Source organism: Oncorhynchus keta, unplaced genomic scaffold (assembly GCF_023373465.1).
Source record: "Oncorhynchus keta strain PuntledgeMale-10-30-2019 unplaced genomic scaffold, Oket_V2 Un_contig_972_pilon_pilon, whole genome shotgun sequence".
Lineage (NCBI taxonomy): Eukaryota > Metazoa > Chordata > Actinopteri > Salmoniformes > Salmonidae > Oncorhynchus > Oncorhynchus keta.
In genome coordinates this window covers 231,640-253,853 of record NW_026290654.1, presented here as the reverse complement: position 1 = coordinate 253,853, position 22,214 = coordinate 231,640, and the positions used below count along the sequence as shown (strand labels likewise).

Below are 22,214 nucleotides of genomic sequence, written 5' to 3'. Positions count from 1 at the left end.
TTCAGTTGATAAACATGACTTTATTCAGTTATTCATGTGTATTTGATTGACAGGAGTCATTCATGTCTATCAGAAATTAACCAGCGGTGTGATTCATCCCAGATAGAGGTTTGATGAGGATAGGCTGTAAGGCTTATGAGTCAATCACAGATCACTGAGAGACAGACTTATGAGTCAATCACAGATCACTGATAGACAGACTTATGAGTCAATCACAGATCACTGAGAGACAGACTTATGAGTCAATCACAGATCACTGAGAGACAGACTTATGAGTCAATCACAGATCACTGATAGACAGACTTATGAGTCAATCACAGATCACTGATAGACAGACTTATGAGTCAATGAGGATGAGGTCACCATGGTGTAAATGTAGGCTGGGGAGGTAGATGGATCGATACAGACAGAACCTTAATTTTTTTAAATGTTTTAAATCATCAGTTCATCATTTGAAATTAAAATCATCACAATTCTATTTTAAACCTTGACCAGCTCTGCACTCTCAGAAACCAGCTTGGGTGCCTGTAGGAGAAAACAAGGTGATTAGTTCTTAAAATCAATTAATGTTCTCTCTTTACTGTTCTGTATCACCTCTTAATGAAACATGATGTTCTCTCTCTACTGTTCTGTATCACCTCTCTTAATGAAACATGATGTTCTCTCTCTACTGTTCTGTACCACCTCTTAATGAAACATGATGTTCTCTCTCTACTGTTCTGTACCACCTCTTAATGAAACATGATGTTCTCTCTACTGTTCTGTACCACCTCTCTTAATGAAACATGATGTTCTCTCTACTGTTCTGTATCACCTCTCTTAATGAAACATGATGTTCTCTCTACTGTTCTGTACCACCTCTCTTAATGAAACATGATGTTCTCTCTACTGTTCTGTATCACCTCTCTTAATGAAACATGATGTTCTCTCTACTGTTCTGTACCACCTCTTAATGAAACATGATGTTCTCTCTACTGTTCTGTACCACCTCTTAATGAAACATGATGTTCTCTCTACTGTTCTGTATCACCTCTCTTAATGAAACATGATGTTCTCTCTCTACTGTTCTGTATCACCTCTTAATGAAACATGATGTTCTCTCTACTGTTCTGTATCACCTCTTAATGAAACATGATGTTCTCTCTCTACTGTTCTGTACCACCTCTCTTAATGAAACATGATGTTCTCTCTCTACTGTTCTGTACCACCTCTCTTAATGAAACATGATGTTCTCTCTCTACTGTTCTGTATCACCTCTCTTAATGAAACATGATGTTCTCTCTCTACTGTTCTGTACCACCTCTCTTAATGAAACATGATGTTCTCTCTCTACTGTTCTGTACCACCTCTTAATGAAACATGATGTTCTCTCTCTACTGTTCTGTACCACCTCTTAATGAAACATGATGTTCTCTCTCTACTGTTCTGTATCACCTCTTAATGAAACATGATGTTCTCTCTCTACTGTTCTGTACCACCTCTTAATGAAACATGATGTTCTCTCTCTACTGTTCTGTACCACCTCTTAATGAAACATGATGTTCTCTCTCTACTGTTCTGTATCACCTCTTAATGAAACATGATGTTCTCTCTACTGTTCTGTACCACCTCTCTTAATGAAACATGATGTTCTCTCTACTGTTCTGTACCACCTCTTAATGAAACATGATGTTCTCTCTCTACTGTTCTGTACCACCTCTTAATGAAACATGATGTTCTCTCTACTGTTCTGTATCACCTCTTAATGAAACATGATGTTCTCTCTCTACTGTTCTGTATCACCTCTCTTAATGAAACATGATGTTCTCTCTCTACTGTTCTGTATCACCTCTCTCAATGAAACATGATGTTCTCTCTCTACTGTTCTGTACCACCTCTCTTAATGAAACATGATGTTCTCTCTACTGTTCTGTACCACCTCTTAATGAAACATGATGTTCTCTCTCTACTGTTCTGTACCACCTCTTAATGAAACATGATGTTCTCTCTACTGTTCTGTACCACCTCTTAATGAAACATGATGTTCTCTCTACTGTTCTGTATCACCTCTTAATGAAACATGATGTTCTCTCTCTACTGTTCTGTACCACCTCTCAATGAAACATGATGTTCTCTCTCTACTGTTCTGTACCACCTCTCTTAATGAAACATGATGTTCTCTCTACTGTTCTGTATCACCTCTTAATGAAACATGATGTTCTCTCTACTGTTCTGTATCACCTCTTAATGAAACATGATGTTCTCTCTCTACTGTTCTGTACCACCTCTTAATGAAACATGATGTTCTCTCTCTACTGTTCTGTACCACCTCTCTTAATGAAACATGATGTTCTCTCTACTGTTCTGTATCACCTCTTAATGAAACATGATGTTCTCTCTACTGTTCTGTACCACCTCTCTTAATGAAACATGATGTTCTCTCTACTGTTCTGTATCACCTCTTAATGAAACATGATGTTCTCTCTACTGTTCTGTACCACCTCTCTTAATGAAACATGATGTTCTCTCTACTGTTCTGTATCACCTCTTAATGAAACATGATGTTCTCTCTCTACTGTTCTGTACCACCTCTTAATGAAACATGATGTTCTCTCTACTGTTCTGTACCACCTCTTAATGAAACATGATGTTCTCTCTACTGTTCTGTACCACCTCTCTTAATGAAACATGATGTTCTCTCTCTACTGTTCTGTACCACCTCTTAATGAAACATGATGTTCTCTCTCTACTGTTCTGTATCACCTCTCTTAATGAAACATGATGTTCTCTCTCTACTGTTCTGTACCACCTCTTAATGAAACATGATGTTCTCTCTCTACTGTTCTGTATCACCTCTTAATGAAACATGATGTTCTCTCTCTACTGTTCTGTACCACCTCTTAATGAAACATGATGTTCTCTCTACTGTTCTGTATCACCTCTCTTAATGAAACATGATGTTCTCTCTCTACTGTTCTGTACCACCTCTTAATGAAACATGATGTTCTCTCTACTGTTCTGTATCACCTCTTAATGAAACATGATGTTCTCTCTACTGTTCTGTACCACCTCTTAATGAAACATGATGTTCTCTCTACTGTTCTGTATCACCTCTTAATGAAACATGATGTTCTCTCTCTACTGTTCTGTATCACCTCTTAATGAAACATGATGTTCTCTCTCTACTGTTCTGTACCACCTCTCAATGAAACATGATGTTCTCTCTACTGTTCTGTATCACCTCTTAATGAAACATGATGTTCTCTCTACTGTTCTGTATCACCTCTTAATGAAACATGATGTTCTCTCTCTACTGTTCTGTACCACCTCTTAATGAAACATGATGTTCTCTCTACTGTTCTGTATCACCTCTTAATGAAACATGATGTTCTCTCTCTACTGTTCTGTACCACCTCTCAATGAAACATGATGTTCTCTCTCTACTGTTCTGTACCACCTCTCTTAATGAAACATGATGTTCTCTCTACTGTTCTGTACCACCTCTTAATGAAACATGATGTTCTCTCTACTGTTCTGTATCACCTCTTAATGAAACATGATGTTCTCTCTCTACTGTTCTGTACCACCTCTTAATGAAACATGATGTTCTCTCTACTGTTCTGTACCACCTCTTAATGAAACATGATGTTCTCTCTACTGTTCTGTACCACCTCTTAATGAAACATGATGTTCTCTCTCTACTGTTCTGTACCACCTCTCTTAATGAAACATGATGTTCTCTCTCTACTGTTCTGTATCACCTCTCTTAATGAAACATGATGTTCTCTCTCTACTGTTCTGTACCACCTCTTAATGAAACATTATGTTCTCTCTCTACTGTTCTGTATCACCTCTTAATGAAACATGATGTTCTCTCTCTACTGTTCTGTATCACCTCTTAATGAAACATGATGTTCTCTCTACTGTTCTGTACCACCTCTCTTAATGAAACATGATGTTCTCTCTACTGTTCTGTATCACCTCTTAATGAAACATGATGTTCTCTCTACTGTTCTGTACCACCTCTCTTAATGAAACATGATGTTCTCTCTACTGTTCTGTATCACCTCTTAATGAAACATGATGTTCTCTCTACTGTTCTGTACCACCTCTTAATGAAACATGATGTTCTCTCTCTACTGTTCTGTACCACCTCTTAATGAAACATGATGTTCTCTCTCTACTGTTCTGTATCACCTCTTAATGAAACATGATGTTCTCTCTCTACTGTTCTGTATCACCTCTCTTAATGAAACATGATGTTCTCTCTCTACTTTCTGTATCACCTCTTAATGAAACATGATGTTCTCTCTACTGTTCTGTATCACCTCTCTTAATGAAACATGATGTTCTCTCTACTGTTCTGTATCACCTCTCTTAATGAAACATGATGTTCTCTCTACTGTTCTGTACCACCTCTTAATGAAACATGATGTTCTCTCTACTGTTCTGTATCACCTCTTAATGAAACATGATGTTCTCTCTACTGTTCTGTATCACCTCTTAATGAAACATGATGTTCTCTCTACTGTTCTGTATCACCTCTTAATGAAACATGATGTTCTCTCTACTGTTCTGTACCACCTCTTAATGAAACATGATGTTCTCTCTCTACTGTTCTGTATCACCTCTCTTAATGAAACATGATGTTCTCTCTCTACTGTTCTGTATCACCTCTTAATGAAACATGATGTTCTCTCTCTACTGTTCTGTATCACCTCTTAATGAAACATGATGTTCTCTCTCTACTGTTCTGTACCACCTCTTAATGAAACATGATGTTCTCTCTCTACTGTTCTGTACCACCTCTTAATGAAACATGATAATAATAATATATGCCATTTAGCAGACGTTTTATCCAAAGCTGTCATCTGTGCATACATTCTACGTATGGGTGGTCCCGGGAATCGACCCACTACCCTGTTACAAGCGCCATGCTCTCTGAGCTACTGTTCTGTACCACCTCTTAATGAAACATGATGTTCTCTCTCTACTGTTCTGTACCACCTCTCTTAATGAAACATGATGTTCTCTCTACTGTTCTGTACCACCTCTTAATGAAACATGATGTTCTCTCTCTACTGTTCTGTACCACCTCTTAATGAAACATGATGTTCTCTCTCTACTGTTCTGTATCACCTCTTAATGAAACATGATGTTCTCTCTCTACTGTTCTGTACCACCTCTTAATGAAACATGATGTTCTCTCTCTACTGTTCTGTACCACCTCTTAATGAAACATGATGTTCTCTCTACTGTTCTGTACCACCTCTCTTAATGAAACATGATGTTCTCTCTCTACTGTTCTGTACCACCTCTTAATGAAACATGATGTTCTCTCTACTGTTCTGTATCACCTCTTAATGAAACATGATGTTCTCTCTACTGTTCTGTACCACCTCTTAATGAAACATGATGTTCTCTCTACTGTTCTGTATCACCTCTTAATGAAACATGATGTTCTCTCTACTGTTCTGTATCACCTCTTAATGAAACATTATGTTCTCTCTACTGTTCTGTATCACCTCTTAATGAAACATGATGTTCTCTCTACTGTTCTGTACCACCTCTTAATGAAACATGATGTTCTCTCTCTACTGTTCTGTATCACCTCTTAATGAAACATGATGTTCTCTCTACTGTTCTGTATCACCTCTTAATGAAACATGATGTTCTCTCTACTGTTCTGTATCACCTCTTAATGAAACATGATGTTCTCTCTCTACTGTTCTGTACCACCTCTTAATGAAACATGATGTTCTCTCTCTACTGTTCTGTATCACCTCTTAATGAAACATGATGTTCTCTCTCTACTGTTCTGTATCACCTCTTAATGAAACATGATGTTCTCTCTACTGTTCTGTATCACCTCTCTTAATGAAACATGATGTTCTCTCTCTACTGTTCTGTACCACCTCTCTTAATGAAACATGATGTTCTCTCTACTGTTCTGTACCACCTCTTAATGAAACATGATGTTCTCTCTACTGTTCTGTATCACCTCTCTTAATGAAACATGCGATGTTCTCTCTCTACTGTTCTGTACCACCTCTTAATGAAACATGATGTTCTCTCTACTGTTCTGTACCACCTCTTAATGAAACATGATGTTCTCTCTACTGTTCTGTATCACCTCTCTTAATGAAACATGATGTTCTCTCTCTGTTCTGTACCACCTCTTAATGAAACATGATGTTCTCTCTCTACTGTTCTGTATCACCTCTTAATGAAACATGATGTTCTCTCTACTGTTCTGTATCACCTCTTTAATGAAACATGATGTTCTCTCTCTACTGTTCTGTACCACCTCTTAATGAAACATGATGTTCTCTCTACTGTTCTGTATCACCTCTCTTAATGAAACATGATGTTCTCTCTCTACTGTTCTGTACCACCTCTCTTAATGAAACATGATGTTCTCTCTACTGTTCTGTATCACCTCTTAATGAAACATGATGTTCTCTCTACTGTTCTGTACCACCTCTCTTAATGAAACATGATGTTCTCTCTCTACTGTTCTGTACCACCTCTCAATGAAACATGATGTTCTCTCTCTACTGTTCTGTACCACCTCTTAATGAAACATGATGTTCTCTCTCTACTGTTCTGTATCACCTCTTAATGAAACATGATGTTCTCTCTACTGTTCTGTATCACCTCTCTTAATGAAACATGATGTTCTCTCTCTACTGTTCTGTACCACCTCTTAATGAAACATGATGTTCTCTCTACTGTTCTGTATCACCTCTTAATGAAACATGATGTTCTCTCTCTACTGTTCTGTATCACCTCTCTTAATGAAACATGATGTTCTCTCTCTACTGTTCTGTATCACCTCTCTCAATGAAACATGATGTTCTCTCTCTACTGTTCTGTATCACCTCTTAATGAAACATGATGTTCTCTCTCTACTGTTCTGTACACCTCTTAATGAAACATGATGTTCTCTCTCTACTGTTCTGTACACCTCTTAATGAAACATGATGTTCTCTCTACTGTTCTGTACACCTCTTAATGAAACTGATAATCTTAATGAAACATGATGTTCTCTCTACTGTTCATGTACAGACCTCTTAATGAAACATGATGTTCTCTCTACTGTTCTGTACACCTCTTACTGACACATGATGCTCTCAAACATGATGTTCTACTGTTCTGTACACCTCTCTTAATGAAACATGATGTTCTCTCTACTGTTCTGTACCACCTCTCTTAATGAAACATGATGTTCTCTCTACTGTTCTGTACACCTCTTAATGAAACATGATGTTCTCTCTCTACTGTTCTGTACACCTCTTAATGAAACATGATGTTCTCTCTCTACTGTTCTGTATCACCTCTTAATGAAACATGATGTTCTCTCTCTACTGTTCTGTACCACCTCTCTTAATGAAACATGATGTTCTCTCTACTGTTCTGTACCACCTCTTAATGAAACATGATGTTCTCTCTACTGTTCTGTACACCTCTCTTAATGAAACATGATGTTCTCTCTACTGTTCTGTATCACCTCTTAATGAAACATGATGTTCTCTCTACTGTTCTGTACCACCTCTCTTAATGAAACATGATGTTCTCTCTCTACTGTTCTGTACCACCTCTCAATGAAACATGATGTTCTCTCTCTACTGTTCTGTACCACCTCTCTTAATGAAACATGATGTTCTCTCTACTGTTCTGTACCACCTCTCTTAATGAAACATGATGTTCTCTCTCTACTGTTCTGTACCACCTCTCAATGAAACATGATGTTCTCTCTACTGTTCTGTATCACCTCTCTTAATGAAACATGATGTTCTCTCTACTGTTCTGTATCACCTCTCTTAATGAAACATGATGTTCTCTCTACTGTTCTGTACCACCTCTTAATGAAACATGATGTTCTCTCTCTACTGTTCTGTATCACCTCTTAATGAAACATGATGTTCTCTCTCTACTGTTCTGTACCACCTCTTAATGAAACATGATGTTCTCTCTCTACTGTTCTGTACCACCTCTCTTAATGAAACATGATGTTCTCTCTACTGTTCTGTATCACCTCTTAATGAAACATGATGTTCTCTCTCTACTGTTCTGTATCACCTCTTAATGAAACATGATGTTCTCTCTCTACTGTTCTGTACCACCTCTTAATGAAACATGATGTTCTCTCTACTGTTCTGTATCACCTCTTAATGAAACATGATGTTCTCTCTACTGTTCTGTACCACCTCTCTTAATGAAACATGATGTTCTCTCTACTGTTCTGTACCACCTCTTAATGAAACATGATGTTCTCTCTCTACTGTTCTGTACCACCTCTTAATGAAACATGATGTTGTCTCTCACTGTTCTGTACCACCTCTCTTAATGACACATGATGTTCTCTCTCTACTGTTCTGTACACCTCTCTAATGAAACATGATGTTCTCTCTACTGTTCTGTACACCTCTCTTAATGAAACATGATGTTCTCTCTCTCTACTGTTCTGTACCACCTCTCTTAATGAAACATGATGTTCTCTCTCTACTGTTCTGTACACACACATGATGTTGTCTCTACACATTCTGACACTCTTAATGAAACATGATGTTCTCTCTACTGTTCTGTACCACCTCTTAATGAAACATGATGTTCTCTCTCTCTACTGTTCTGTACACACCTCTTAATGAAACATGATGTTCTCTCTCTACTGTTCTGTACCACACTCTCAATGAAACATGATGTTCTCTCTCTACACACACACACATTCTGTACCACCTCTCAATGAAACATGATGTTCTCTCTCTACTGGGTTCTGTACCACCTCTTAATGAAACATGATGTTCTCTCTCTACTGTTCTGTATCACCTCTTAATGAAACATGATGTTCTCTCTCTACTGTTCTGTACCACCTCTTAATGAAACATGATGTTCTCTCTCTACTGTTCTGTATCACCTCTCGAACAGAAACAGTCACACAAACAGTCTTAAGGTAATATGGTGTTTTGAGTGATGTTTTCCTCAATAAGGATGAAAGGGTTTGAACAGTGTGGAGCGGTGAGTGTTTACCTCCTCAGTGAAGCATGCTGCTTGGTCCTCAGCAGCACAGCACTTCTCCTTCATACTGTGATATTTAGTAGAGATGGACTTCAGCTGCTCCTCGGTGATGGTGGTCTTATGTCTGACCACACCATACAGTAGTCTGAGAGACAGAGTGGACACACATGGTGGTAGACACACACACACACATATACACACACACATATCAGACAGACAGTCAGACTGTGGACAGACAGACACATGGGTAATGACAGAGTAGAGACACACACACACACACACACATACATGCAGACAGACAGACACACATATACATACATGCATACATACATACATACATAGATACACACACACACACACACATACACACAGACACACAGACACACACACACAATGCAGACACACAGACACACACAGGACACAGACAGACAGATGCAGATCAGACACACATGGGTAATGCAGACAGACAGGACACATATACACACACACACACATATACAGACAGACACACATACATACATGCATAGATACACACACACATGGGTACATGCAGACACACAGGACACACACATGGGTACAGCAGACAGTAGAGACAGGACACAGACAGGGTAATGCAGACAGAGTAGAGGACACATGGGTAATGCAGACACATTAATGCAGAGTAGAGTTGAGGACACATGGGTAATGCAGAGCAGAGTAGAGGACACATGGGTGTGTGTGTGAGTTAGGCACATGCCTACGTGTGTTTAATTTGTGCCCACGTGTTTATTCACAGTGCGTTGGTAATATATCTCACTTCTTCCCAGAGAGCAGCAGCTCCTTGCTGTCCTTGGTGCAGAGCTCGGGGCCCATGTGGAAGTTGCTGGCATCCAGCTTTGGGGGCGTGAACTCTGTGTCAGGCTGGATGGCCAGGATACAGGTTCTCCTCATGGAGTAGGACTGGTTGCAGCAGTGGGCGATGTGGGGGTTAATGGTGGAGGGGTCGTAGTCCTCACATGTGGTGTCGATGGCGTCGGTCAGCTGTGGAGAGGACACATGGGTAATGCAGAGTCGAGGACACATGGGTAATGCAGATCAGAGTAGAGGACACATGGATAATGCAGAGTAGAGTAGAGGACACATGGATAATGCAGATCAGAGTAGAGGACACATGGATAATGCAGAGTAGAGTAGAGGACACATGGGTAATGCAGAGTAGAGTAGAGGACACATGGGTAATGCAGAGTAGAGGAGGACACATGGGTAATGCAGGTAGAGCTGGACACATGGGTAATGCAGGACACATGGGTAATGCAGAGTAGAGTAGAGGACACATGGGTAATGCAGAGTAGAGTAGAGGACACATGGGTAATGCAGAGCAGAGTAGAGGACACATGGGTAATGCAGAGTAGAGCAGAGGACACATGGGTAATGCAGAGTAGAGTAGAGGACACATGGGTAATGCAGAGTAGAGTAGAGGACACATGGGTAATGCAGAGTAGAGTAGAGGACACATGGGTAATGCAGAGTAGAGTAGAGGACACATGGGTAATGCAGAGTAGAGTAGATGACACATGGGTAATGCAGAGGAGAGGACACATGGGTAATGCAGAGTAGAGCAGAGCACAGTAGAGTAGAGTAGAGAAGAGCACAGGACAGTAGAGGACAGTAGAGCAGAGTAGAGTAGAGTACAGTACAGTACAGTACAGTCGAGTACAGTTATTATTATTATTATTACAGTAGATTACAGTACAGTAGATTACAGTACAGTAGAGTACAGGAGAGTACAGGAGAGTAGAGTAGAGTACAGTAGAGTAGAGTACAGGAGAGTAGAGTACAGGAGAGTAGAGTATAGTACAGGAGAGTAGAGTACAGGAGAGTAGAGCAGAGTACAGTAGAGTCGAGTACAGGAGAGTAGAGTACAGGAGAGTAGAGTAGAGTACAGCAGAGTACAGTAGAGTACATGGTGTTGGTCAGCTGTGGTGACAGAAACAGAAAGGGGAGGGGTCAACACTGGGAAGAGAAGAGTGATTTAATATGAGGATGTAACATATCTAGAGAGACATGGAGGGAGGGGGTAGTGGAGGGAGGGGGTAGTGGAGGGAAAGGTAGGGAGGGTGTAGTGGAGGGAGGGGGTAGTGGAGGCAAAGAGGGTGTAGTGGAGGGAGGGGGTAGTGGAGGTAGGGGGTAGTGGAGGGAGGGGGTAGTGGAGGGAGGCGGTAGTGGAGGGAAAGGTAGTGGAGGGAGGGGGTAGTGGAGGGAAAGGTAGGGAGGATGTGTGTGTGTGTGTGTGTGTGTGTGTCAGACCTTCTCCTCTGCACAAGGAAGGATGAAGTGGCCTGGCTCGTCCTTGCAGCAGTCATGGAGGACATCATGCACCCTCTCTGACACCATGTGGAGCTGGTCGAAGGAGGCCTGGGGCATTATCCTGGTGTAGTGCACCATCATACTGGTGGAGGAGGTGGTAGAGGAGGAGGTGGAGGAGGAGATGGAGGAGGTGGAGGAGGTGGTAGAGGAGGTGGAGGAGGTGGTAGAGGAGGAGTAGGAGGTGGAGGAGGAAGATGAGATGGAGTAGGTGGAGGAGGAAGAGGAGATGGAGGAGGTAGAGGAGGAGGAGGTGGTAGAGGAGGAGGAGGATGTGGAGGTGTAGGAGGTGGTAGAGGAGGAGTAGGATATGGAGGAGGTGTTAGAGGAGGAGGTGGTAGAGGAGGAGGAGGTGGTAGAGGAGAAGTAGGATGTGGAGGAGGAGGAGGAGGAGTGGGAGGAGGTGGTAGAGGAGGAGGAGTAGGTGGAGGTGGTAGAGGAGGAGTAGGAGGTGGTAGAGGAGGAGTAGCAGGTGGAGGTGGTAGAGGAGGAGTAGGAGGTGGAGTGGGAGGAGTAGGAGGTGGAGGTGGTAGAGGAGGAGTAGGATGTGATGGAGGAGGTGGTAGAGGAGGAGTAGGATGTGGAGGTGGTGGTAGAGGAGGAAGAGGAGCATGAGTTGATTGTTAATCAGTCATTAAGTAGTAATGTATTAAAAATAAACCATTCATAAATGATTAGTAAGCCATAAAGTAACGATCAATTCACCCATAAGTTGTTAGGCCTAAATGTGATGTTTAAGATCTCACCACATGAATCTCATCTCCTCTGGCCGTTAATATCTCTGTGTTAAAGCGTGACCCCTCACCTCTTCTCAAAGGCGTTATTGTTCATGCCAGTCTCAACAGCACACATCTTCTTGAAGTAGTCAGTCTCATCAGTGATCTTCTTATCAATATCACTTCCTGCCAGCTGGGGACAGAACCACTCATACAGTTGGTATGATGCCACATAACAGGGCAGAGGCCATTATTATGGTCTAAAAATACTAGGAATTCAGTGCTAGCCTGCTGTGTCAAAGCCAACAACCATCAGCTATTAGCTCAGGGGAGCTAATGCAAGTATTCAGGTCAAGGCAAGGTTACGCATCACAGACGGATATATAGTGTAACTAGCTAGGTTACATATCACAGACGGATATATAGTGTACCTAGCTAGGTTACATATCACAGACTGATATATAGTGTAACTAGCTAGGTTACATATCACAGACTGATATATAGTGTACCTAGCTAGGTTACAAATCACAGACTGATATATAGTGTAACTAGCTAGGTTACATATCACAGACTGATATATAGTGTAACTAGGTTACATATCACAGACTGATATATAGTGTAACTAGCTAGGTTACACATCACAGACTGATATATAGTGTAACTAGCTAGGTTACATATCACAGACTGATATATAGTGTAACTAGCTAGGTTACACATCACAGACTGATATATAGTGTAACTAGCTAGGTTACATATCACAGACTGATATATAGTGTAACTAGCTAGGTTACACATCACAGACTGATATATAGTGTAACTAGCTAGGTTACATATCACAGACTGATATATAGTGTAACTAGCCAGGTCTTCTGATAAGAGGAGACAAGACATGGTCATCTTTGTTGTCCCCAAAAGGAATTGGTCTTGGGTTGGTGTTAGTATGGAAATCTTTGTTGTCCCCAAAGGGAATTGGTCTTGGGTTGGTGTTAGTATGGAAATCTTTGTTGTCCCCAAAGGGAATTGGTCTTGGGTTGGGGTTAGTATGGAAATATTTGTTGTCCCCAAAGGGAATTGGTCTTGGGTTGGGGTTAGTATGGAAACCACACATGGTTAATACATACAGCGGTTTTGACACACTCTGCATGGTCCTCCTTGTCACAGCACTGGAGCAAGGCCTGCTCAGCCTCCTTGGCGAACCTCAGAATCACCTGCTGAGACGACTCAGGGTGACGCACTGAGATCTCATACACCAACCTGCCGATCAGGACAGACCATATACAGAGAGTCAATAGTCAGACAGCCAATCAGGACAGACCATACACAGTTGTTTAGCCAATAGCAACACCCCTTACAAAGTCAGAATTGTGTGTATAGGCAGCTTTTCCAGACAGACAGACAGACAGACAGACAGACAGACAGACAGACAGACAGACAGACAGACAGACAGACAGACAGAGAGGTCTGGGTTTGGAGCTGGGTTGATTAGCTGGTACTGTAGGTAGGTACTGTGAGAATGAGGAAGGGTGAGAGAGGGATGGCAGAGTGGCAGGTGTGTGTGTGTGTGTGTGTGTGTGTGTGTGTGTGTGTGTGTGTGTGTGTGTGTGTGTGTGTGTGTGTGTGTGTGTGTGTGTGTGTGTGTGTGTGTGTGTGTGTGTGTGTGTGTGTGTGTGTGTGTGTGTGTGTGTGTGTGTGTGAATACATACTTCCCCATGGCTTCTTCTGGGGTCTTGGTAAAGGTCTGGCAGACTGCTGCTATGTCAGCGTGAACGTCGTAGTGCTCAGACAGACCGTCTGGCTTAGAGTCTGGCTTCATGGCCTCAACACAGGACCCTCTGTGTACTGCATCCTCCTTACAGCATGCAGACAGACCCGCCGCGCGAGGCAACACACTCTTATCAGCACACACCTCATCCACCAGGGTCTTCTGTTTGGGGGGATACACACACAGGCAGGAAGAGTCAGGGACACAAATACATGTATATGCAGACACACACATCCAATAGAAAGAGGCTGAGAGTGAGAGGTGAGAGGCTGAGAGGCTGAGAGTGAGAGGGTGAGAGGCTAAGAGGTGAGAGGATGAGGTGAGAGACTGAGAGGCTAAGAGGTGAGAGGCTAAGAGGTGAGAGGATGAGGTGAGAGACTGAGAGGCTAAGAGGTGAGAGGATGAGGTGAGAGACTGAGAGGCTAAGAGGTGAGAGGATGAGGTGAGAGACTGAGAGGCTAAGAGGTGAGAGGATGAGGTGAGAGACTGAGAGGCTAAGAGGTGAGAGGATGAGGTGAGAGACTGAGAGGCTAAGAGGTGAGAGGATGAGGTGAGAGACTGAGAGGCTAAGAGGTGAGAGGCTGAGAGGTGAGAGGCTAAGAGGTGAGAGGATGAGGTGAGAGACTGAGAGGCTAAGAGGTGAGAGGCTAAGAGGTGAGAGGCTAAGAGGTGAGAGGCTAAGAGGTGAGAGGCTGAGAGGCTAAGAGGTGAGAGGCTAAGAGGTGAGGGATGAGAGGCTGAGAGAGAGGCTAAGAGGTGAGGGATAAGAGGTGAGAGGCTAAGAGGTGAGAGGCTAAGAGGTGAGAGGCTAAGAAGTGAGAGGCTAAGAGGTGAGAGGCTAAGAGGTGAGAGGCTAAGAGGTGAGAGGCTAAGAGGTGAGAGGATGAGGTGAGAGACTGAGAGGCTAAGAGGTGAGAGAGTGAGAGAGTGAGAGTTTAGAGACAGAGAGTGAAAGATTAAAAGGTAAGCAGAGGAAATGAAAGAGTTTTAAAAGAGAGGAGGAACTAAAAGAGAAATCCACCAACAAAAAGAGAGGAATAGAGAGAAGACATAGTTTACCCTCTCCTTCATGCATGTGACCATGTCTCCGCTGCAGCAGGGGGCAACAGTCGCTACGATCTTGTCTACCATGCCTCCCATCTCCTGGAAAGAGGCCTGAGGCATCTTCTGACTGTACTGGATCAGCTTCCTGTTAGAACAGACAGACACACGCGTCAACCAATGGGACTGGCCCAAGGGTGGGCTCACCTGGCTCTCAGCCAATTAGAACCATAGAATTTTAGATTGACGTGTCCTACTTGGCCTTGACAACGCGGTCTCCATATTTCTTGTGGACGATGCACAGGGCCTTGAGTTCAGTCACGCGATGCCCGACGGCGCGTTGGAAAGTAGCTTTCTGGAAAAGAGAGAGAGAGAATGTTTACGTTGGCTATATAGGTGCTTTATCTGTCCATGCCAATAAATATTATTGAAATGAATTGAGAGAGAGACTGCATACAAAATGGCACCCTATTCTCTCATATGGTTCTAGTCAAAATTAGAGTACTGTATAGAAAATAGGGTGCGATCTGACGCCTCCTGACCTTGGTGTCGAAGCAAGTCTGGGCCTCAGCCTCTCCACAACAGCTAGTCAGAACCTCTCCATAAGCTTTGGTGATAGCCAGGATCACATGTGGTTGTACCATCGTGTTACTCTTGGAGAACTTGAAGATGAACCTGAAACACACACACACAGTAAATTCCAGAAAAACACTCCATACTGCTCAGCGGCCTAACACAGTATTTTAGCTGGTGTGGTCTCAAGTCGATGGTCTCTAGTCGATGGTGTGGTCTCTAGTCGATGGTGTGGTCTCTAGTCGATGGTATGGTCTCTAGTCGATGGTGTGGTCTCTAGTCGATGGTCTCGAGTCAATGGTGTAATCTCTAGTCGATGATCTCTAGTCGCTGGTGTGGTCTCTGGTCGATGGTCTCAAGTCGATGGTGTGGTCTCTAGTCGATGGTGTGGTCTCTAGTCGATGGTGTGGTCTCTAGTCGATAGTGTAGTCTCTAGTCGATAGTGTAGTCTCTTGTCGATAGTGTGGTCTCTAGTCGATGGTGTGGTCTCTAGTCAATGGTGTGGTCTCTAGTCGATGGTGTGGTCTCTAGTGGATAGTGTGGTCTCTAGTCGATGGTGTGGTCTCTAGTTGATGGTGTGGTCTCTAGTCAATGGTCTCTAGTCGATGGTGTGGTCTCTAGTCGATGGTGTGGTCTAGTTGATGGTGTGGTCTCTAGTCGATGGTGTGGTCTCTAGTCGATGGTGTGGTCTCTAGTGGATAGTGTGGTCTCTAGTCGATAGTGTGGTCTCTAGTCGATGGTGTGGTCTCTAGTCAATGGTGTGGTCTCTAGTCGATGGTGTGGTCTCTAGTGGATAGTGTGGTCTCTAGTCGATGGTGTGGTCTCTAGTTGATGGTGTGGTCTCTAGTCGATGGTCTCTAGTCGATAGCGTGGTCTCTAGTCGATGGTGTGGTCTAGTTGATGGTGTGGTCTCTAGTGGATAGTGTGGTCTCTAGTTGATGGTGTGGTCTCTTGTCGATGGTCTCTAATCGATGGTGTGGTCTCTAGTTGATGGTGTGGTCTCTAGTCGATGGTGTGGTCTCTAGTTGATGGTGTGATCTCTAGTGGATAGTGTGGTCTCTAGTCGATGGTGTGGTCTCTAGTCGATGGGTGGTCTCTAGTCGATGGTGTGGTCTCAAGTCGATAGTCTCGAATCGATGGTGTGGTCTCTAGTCGATAGTGTGGTCTCTTGTCGATGGTGTGGTCTCTAGTCGCAAGTGTGGTCTCTAGTCGATAGTGTGGTCTCTAGTCGATGGTGTGGTCTAGTCGATGGTGTAGTCTCTAGTCGATGATGTGGTCTCTAGTGGATGGTCTCTAGTCGATGGTGTGGTCTCTAGTCGATGGTCTCTGGTCTCTAATCGTCGATGGTGTGGTCTCTAGTCGATGGTCTCTAGTTGATGATAGTGTGGTCTCTAGTCGATGGTGTGGTCTCTAGTCTCTCTTCGTAGTCTCGAGTGGTGGGTCTCTAGTCGAATGGTGTGGTCTCTAGTGATCTCTAGTGTGTGTGGTCTCTAGTCGATGGTGTGGTCTAGTCGATGGTGTAGTCTCTAGTCGATGATGTGGTCTCTAGTCGATGGTCTCTAGTCGATGGTGTGGTCTCTAATCGATGGTGTGGTCTCTAGTTGATGGTGTGGTCTCTAGTCGATGGTGTGGTCTCTAGTTGATGGTTTGATCTCTAGTGGATAGTGTGGTCTCTAGTCGATGGTGTTGTCTCTAGTCGATGGGTGGTCTCTAGTCGATGGTGTGGTCTCAAGTCGATAGTCTCTAATCGATGGTGTGGTCTCTAGTTGATGGTGTGGTCTCTAGTGGATAGTGTGGTCTCTAATCGATGGTGTGGTCTCTAGTCGATGGTGTGGTCTCTAGTCGATGGTATGGTCTGTAGTCGATGGTGTGGTCTCTAGTCGATAGTGTGGTCTCTAATCGATGGTGTGGTCTCTAGTCGATGGTGTGGTCTCAAGTCGATGGTCTCTAATCGATGGTGTGGTCTCTAGTCGATGGTGTGGTCTCAAGTCGATGGTCTCTAATCGATGGTGTGGTCTCAAGTCGATGGTCTCTAATCGATGGTGTGGTCTCTAGTCGATGGTGTGGTCTCAAGTTGATGGTCTCTAATCAATGGTGTAGTCTCTAGTCGATGGTGTGGTCTCAAGTTGATGGTCTCTAATCGATGGTGTGGTCTCTAGTCGATGGTGTGGTCTCAAGTTGATGGTCTCTAATCGATGGTGTGGTCTCAAGTCGATGGTGTGGTCTCAAGTCGAGTGTGGACACTTACCTCCCAACAAAAGCCTTGTGGTCCTTCTTGAAGTCTTCACACTGGTCTGCAGCGGGCAGCTCAGCTTGGAGGGACAGGTCCCGAGGAATCTACAATCAATCAATCAACCACTCAATCAATCAGTAACCCGGTCTACACCCCAAAGAGCAAGCAGAAGGAAGAAACCTAGATAGGAGACCTGGCTCAGAGGGAGGGGTGGTCCATTCTACCTTGGCCTTGTGGTCCAGGAAGCAGTGTGTCCTCTCAGCGGCAGTCTTCTCACAGCACATCTTCAGATGGTTCTTCTCCACCAGGGTCTCAGAGGAACACACCGCGCTCTGGAACAGGTCCGCCTGCGCACACACACACACACACACACACACACACACACACACACACACACACACACACACACACACACACACACACACACACACACACACACACACACACACACACACACACACACACACACAAATAGGAGTATACCATTTAGCCAGCAGAGAGTGCTATTATATCAGAACAGTTTCAACTGAAACAGTTGGAAACATTAGTCACTAATGCCCAATTCCATACCTACCCATACCTCTGGCCCCTACCTTCCCCTGTCCAGGCTGACCAAATGTTAAATGTAAAGTTGTGTGATAAGGATGATGAGATGTGATAAGGATGATGAGATGTGATAAGGATGATGAGGTGTGATAAGGATGATGAGGTGTGATAAGGATGATGAGGTGTGATAAGGATGATGAGGTGTGATCAGGATGGTGAGGTGTGATCAGGATGGTGAGGTGTGATAAGGATGATGAAGTGTGATAAGGATGATGAGGTGTGATAAGGATGATGAGGTGTGATAGGATGATGAGGTGTGATAAGGATGATGAGGTGTGATAAGGATGATGAGGTGTGATCAGGATGATGAGGTGTGATAAGGATGATGAAGTGTGATAAGGTTGATGAGGTATGATAAGGATGATGAGGTGTGATAAGGATGATGAGGTGTGATCAGGATGATGAGGTGTGATCAGGATGGTGAGATGGTGAGGTGTGATAAGGATGATGAGATGTGATAAGGATGATGAGGTGTGATCAGGATGGTGAGGTGTGATAAGGATGATGATGTGATAAGGATGATGAGGTGTGATAAGGATGATGATGTGATCAGGATGATGAGGTGAGGGTTGATGATAAGGATGATGAGGTGTGATAAGGATAATGATGGTGAGGTGATGAGGTGTGATAAGGATGGTGAGGTGTGATAAGGATGATGAGGTGTGATCAGGATGGTGAGGTGTGATAAGGATGATGAAGTGTGATAAGGTTGATGAGGTATGATAAGGATGAGGTGTGATAAGGTTGATGAGGTGTGATCAGGATGATGAGGTGTGATCAGGAAGATGAGGTGTGATAAGGATGATGAAGTGTGATAAGGATGATGAGGTATGATAAGGATGATGAGATGTGATAAGGATGATGAGGTGTGATAAGGATGATGAGATGTGATAAGGATGATGAGGTGTGATAAGGATGATGAAATGATAGGTGTCTCTCACCACATCTCTGTCGCAGTCCTCTGGAGGAGTGTCTGAGCAGCATTTGACGCCCATGGCTAAGGCCTCCGCGATGAGAGGCACCAAGTCACCCAACATACTATCGGGAAGATTCTGAGCCAGCCCTACAAGGATCCTACACGCACACACAGCCAGTCAGATGATGCATGAAACCAAAACATGAACACACAGTTTACTGACTGAACTCATTGTTATTTGTGGTTAGAGCATTGGGCCAGTAACCGAAAGGTTGCTGGATCGAATCCCCGAGCTGACACATCTTTCGTTCTGCCCCTGAACAAGGCAGAGTTAACCCACCTTTCTGTCATTGTAAATAAGAATGTGTTCTTAACTGACTTGCCTAGTTAAATAAATAAAAAAAATGGTTATACTTGTTCTCCCTACCCTACCGTCCCGGACAACAATACTTCTACTGCTACTTACAGCTAAGGTTTTAATCAGCAAAAAAGCAAAAAGCTCTTAAACATAGGACGGTCCTCTCCAGGAGCTTGCTAGAAAACCAATTTGGATTTAGAATTTTCTGGGGTACAATGGAGGCTTTAAGAGAGAGGTTAATTCCTTAATATTTCATAGTTTTAACCCTCCAAACTGATGTTCGTTATGTAAATATGCTCATTTAATTTGATCTGGTTTGCCATTCCAAATAAAGGGAAATATTATTTTCTCGCATGATTTGAAAAATGATTCCCTTGGAGTCAGTAAGTCCATTAATAAATATGTAGACTGCGATATGACTAGAGAATTTATCAGGGTAAATCTTCTCGCAAATGGATGGCTGTTTCCACAGTTTCAAGATTCTATATATTTAGCTGTTTTTGATCAAAGTTAATAGTTGCAAAGATCACTCAACTTTTCCCGGGGATATGTACACCAAGCACATCGACTTCACCAAACTTTAAAGTTTGCATCTTTTAGAGACCCAATCCTTAATATAGTATTATCATATTATCACTTATCATAGTTGGGTTTATTATTCAGGTCCTCAATGTGGCCTTTCAAGGTTGAAGATTGAGGACTCAAAGAGAATCATCAGCGTACATTGATCATTTTGTCTCTAATCCCTTCATTTATTTGCCCCTTAATAATGTTATCATTTAGATCTGATTTTTAAAGCAATTCAATGGCCATAATAAATAGGTATGGTGACACAGGACAACCTTGTTTTATGCCTCTTGACAATTCAACATTCTCAGAGAAGTAACTGTTATTTATCATTTTACTGTACATGACTTCTACCCATTTTATGAGACATTCTATAAAGTAGAAAAAATCCAGGCACTTTATAAACAGATTCTAGGCGTACTGTATGAAATGCTCTCTCAAAATCTGCTCTACAGATTATACTTAGTTTCCCTGCATTCACATAGTTTTCCATTGTTTCTAGTAGTTGTCTAATGTTGACTCCAATATATCTTCCTTTTCAGAATCCCGTCTGGTCGTGATTGGCCTCCTTGCTCGCACACACTTTTTTTTCAGTTCTGCACACAAATTGTCAATAGGTTTGAGGTCAAGGCTTTGTGATGGCCACTCCAATACTGTTGTCCTTAAGCCATTTTGCCACAACTTTGGAAGCGTGCTTGGGGTCATTGTCCATTTGGAAGACCCATTTGTGACCAAGCTTCAACTTCCTGACTGATTTCTTGAGATGTTGCTTCAATATAGCCACATAATTTGCCTCAAATCTACTACTGGAGTATGAGGCATATCTACTACTGCAATGTGAGGCATCCTACTAATGAAATATAAGGCATGGCTACTACTGCTGCAATTTGAGGCATATCTACTACTGCAATGTGAGGCATATCTACTACTACTGCAGTATGAGGCATATCTACTACTGCAACATGAGGCATATCTACTACTGCAACATGAGGCATATCTACTACTGCAGTATGAGGCATATCTACTACTGCAGTATGAGGCATATCTACTACTGCAGTATGAGGCATATCTACTACTGCAGTATGAGGCATATCTACTACTGCAGTATGAGGCATATCTACTACTGCAGTATGAGGCATATCTACTACTGCAATATGAGGCATATCTACTACTGCAGTATGAGGCATATCTACTACTGCAATATGAGGCATATCTACTACTGCAGTATGAGGCATATCTACTACTGCACTGCATATCTACTACTGCAATATGAGGCATATCTACTACTGCAGTATATCTACTACTGCAGTATGAGGCATATCTACTACTGCAATATGAGGCATATCTACTACTGCAGTATGAGGCATATCTACTACTGCAATATGAGGCATATCTACTACTGCAGTATGAGGCATATCTACTACTGCAGTATGAGGCATATCTACTACTGCAACATGAGGCATATCTACTACTGCAACATGAGGCATATCTACTACTGCAGTATGAGGCATATCTACTACTGCAGTATGAGGCATATCTACTACTGCAGTATGAGGCATATCTACTACTGCAACATGAGGCATATCTACTACTGCAACATGAGGCATATCTACTACTGCAGTATGAGGCATATCTACTACTGCAGTATGAGGCATATCTACTACTGCAACATGAGGCTGCACTACTCACAAAGATTTGAATCCATCTTCCTTGGCCTCCGTGAAGATGGTACAGATCTGGTTCTGAGCCTGAGACCGGGCTGACACACTCAGCAGCACCAACAGGCTGCAGACAGACAACCACTGCATGATGAAAGGACAGGCGCACGGACGGAGGGATGGATGGAGAGAAGGAGGGATGGATGGAGGACGGGATCTAGCGATTGAGCCGAGGAATGGAGAAATGCAGGGCTCCTTTATACTATTGTGGAATTTGTCAATCATTAGCTGACCTCTCTCTCTCTCTCTCTCTCTCTCTCTCTCTCTCTCTCTCTCTCTCTCTCTCCTCTCTCTCTCTCTCTCTCTCTCTCTCTCTCTCTCTCTCTCTCTCTCTCTCTCTCTCTCTCTCTCTCTCTCTCTCTCTCTCTCCACCTCTCTCTCTCT

General features: G+C 43.0%; 1 protein-coding gene and 2 long non-coding RNA genes across 57 annotated transcripts; 2 read left to right on the top strand and 1 right to left on the bottom strand.

Moving 5' to 3' along the window:
• Window positions 1-22,010, bottom strand: gc (GC vitamin D binding protein). Of its 50 annotated transcripts, none has more exons than XM_052513149.1 (34): window positions 21,802-22,010; window positions 19,213-19,345; window positions 17,890-18,012; window positions 17,681-17,769; window positions 15,402-15,534; window positions 15,117-15,214; window positions 14,878-15,007; window positions 13,760-13,980; window positions 13,178-13,310; window positions 12,146-12,249; window positions 11,284-11,425; window positions 9,794-10,017; window positions 8,765-9,142; window positions 8,018-8,277; window positions 7,842-7,973; window positions 7,532-7,665; window positions 6,461-6,814; window positions 6,329-6,374; window positions 6,156-6,241; window positions 5,849-5,938; window positions 5,719-5,762; window positions 4,943-5,206; window positions 4,396-4,785; window positions 4,266-4,353; window positions 3,651-4,220; window positions 3,221-3,566; window positions 2,569-3,178; window positions 2,221-2,524; window positions 2,047-2,134; window positions 1,653-1,830; window positions 1,209-1,608; window positions 989-1,076; window positions 771-948; window positions 1-684 (listed from the first exon to the last, which is right to left on the bottom strand). In XM_052513149.1, exons 1-13 carry the CDS (start codon window positions 21,918-21,920, stop codon window positions 8,962-8,964), a joined length of 1,830 nt encoding a protein of 609 aa, XP_052369109.1. In that variant the 5' UTR covers window positions 21,921-22,010; the 3' UTR covers window positions 1-684; window positions 771-948; window positions 989-1,076; window positions 1,209-1,608; window positions 1,653-1,830; window positions 2,047-2,134; window positions 2,221-2,524; window positions 2,569-3,178; window positions 3,221-3,566; window positions 3,651-4,220; window positions 4,266-4,353; window positions 4,396-4,785; window positions 4,943-5,206; window positions 5,719-5,762; window positions 5,849-5,938; window positions 6,156-6,241; window positions 6,329-6,374; window positions 6,461-6,814; window positions 7,532-7,665; window positions 7,842-7,973; window positions 8,018-8,277; window positions 8,765-8,961. The 50 variants fall into 50 exon arrangements, with proteins under 50 accessions (XP_052369109.1, XP_052369094.1, XP_052369097.1 ...); XM_052513134.1 differs by lacking the exon at window positions 5,719-5,762 and adding an exon at window positions 5,505-5,590 and having other exon boundaries at window positions 4,943-5,462; XM_052513137.1 differs by lacking the exon at window positions 6,156-6,241 and having other exon boundaries at window positions 1,209-1,300; window positions 1,347-1,390; window positions 1,435-1,608; window positions 4,943-5,894; window positions 6,287-6,374.
• LOC127927194 (uncharacterized) lies at window positions 13,972-14,864 on the top strand. 4 transcript variants are annotated; one of them, XR_008126581.1, is made up of 3 exons: window positions 13,972-14,079; window positions 14,232-14,487; window positions 14,619-14,864. It is a non-coding gene; the product is annotated as an uncharacterized LOC127927194 (long non-coding RNA). The 4 variants fall into 4 exon arrangements; XR_008126582.1 differs by having other exon boundaries at window positions 14,196-14,472; window positions 14,694-14,864; XR_008126580.1 differs by having other exon boundaries at window positions 14,196-14,487.
• LOC127927193 (uncharacterized) lies at window positions 18,011-19,191 on the top strand. 3 transcript variants are annotated; one of them, XR_008126578.1, is made up of 3 exons: window positions 18,011-18,450; window positions 18,545-18,611; window positions 18,904-19,191. It is a non-coding gene; the product is annotated as an uncharacterized LOC127927193 (long non-coding RNA). The 3 variants fall into 3 exon arrangements; XR_008126579.1 differs by having other exon boundaries at window positions 18,526-18,611; XR_008126577.1 differs by having other exon boundaries at window positions 18,011-18,507; window positions 18,564-18,611.
• Window positions 22,011-22,214: the final 204 nt, after the last annotated feature.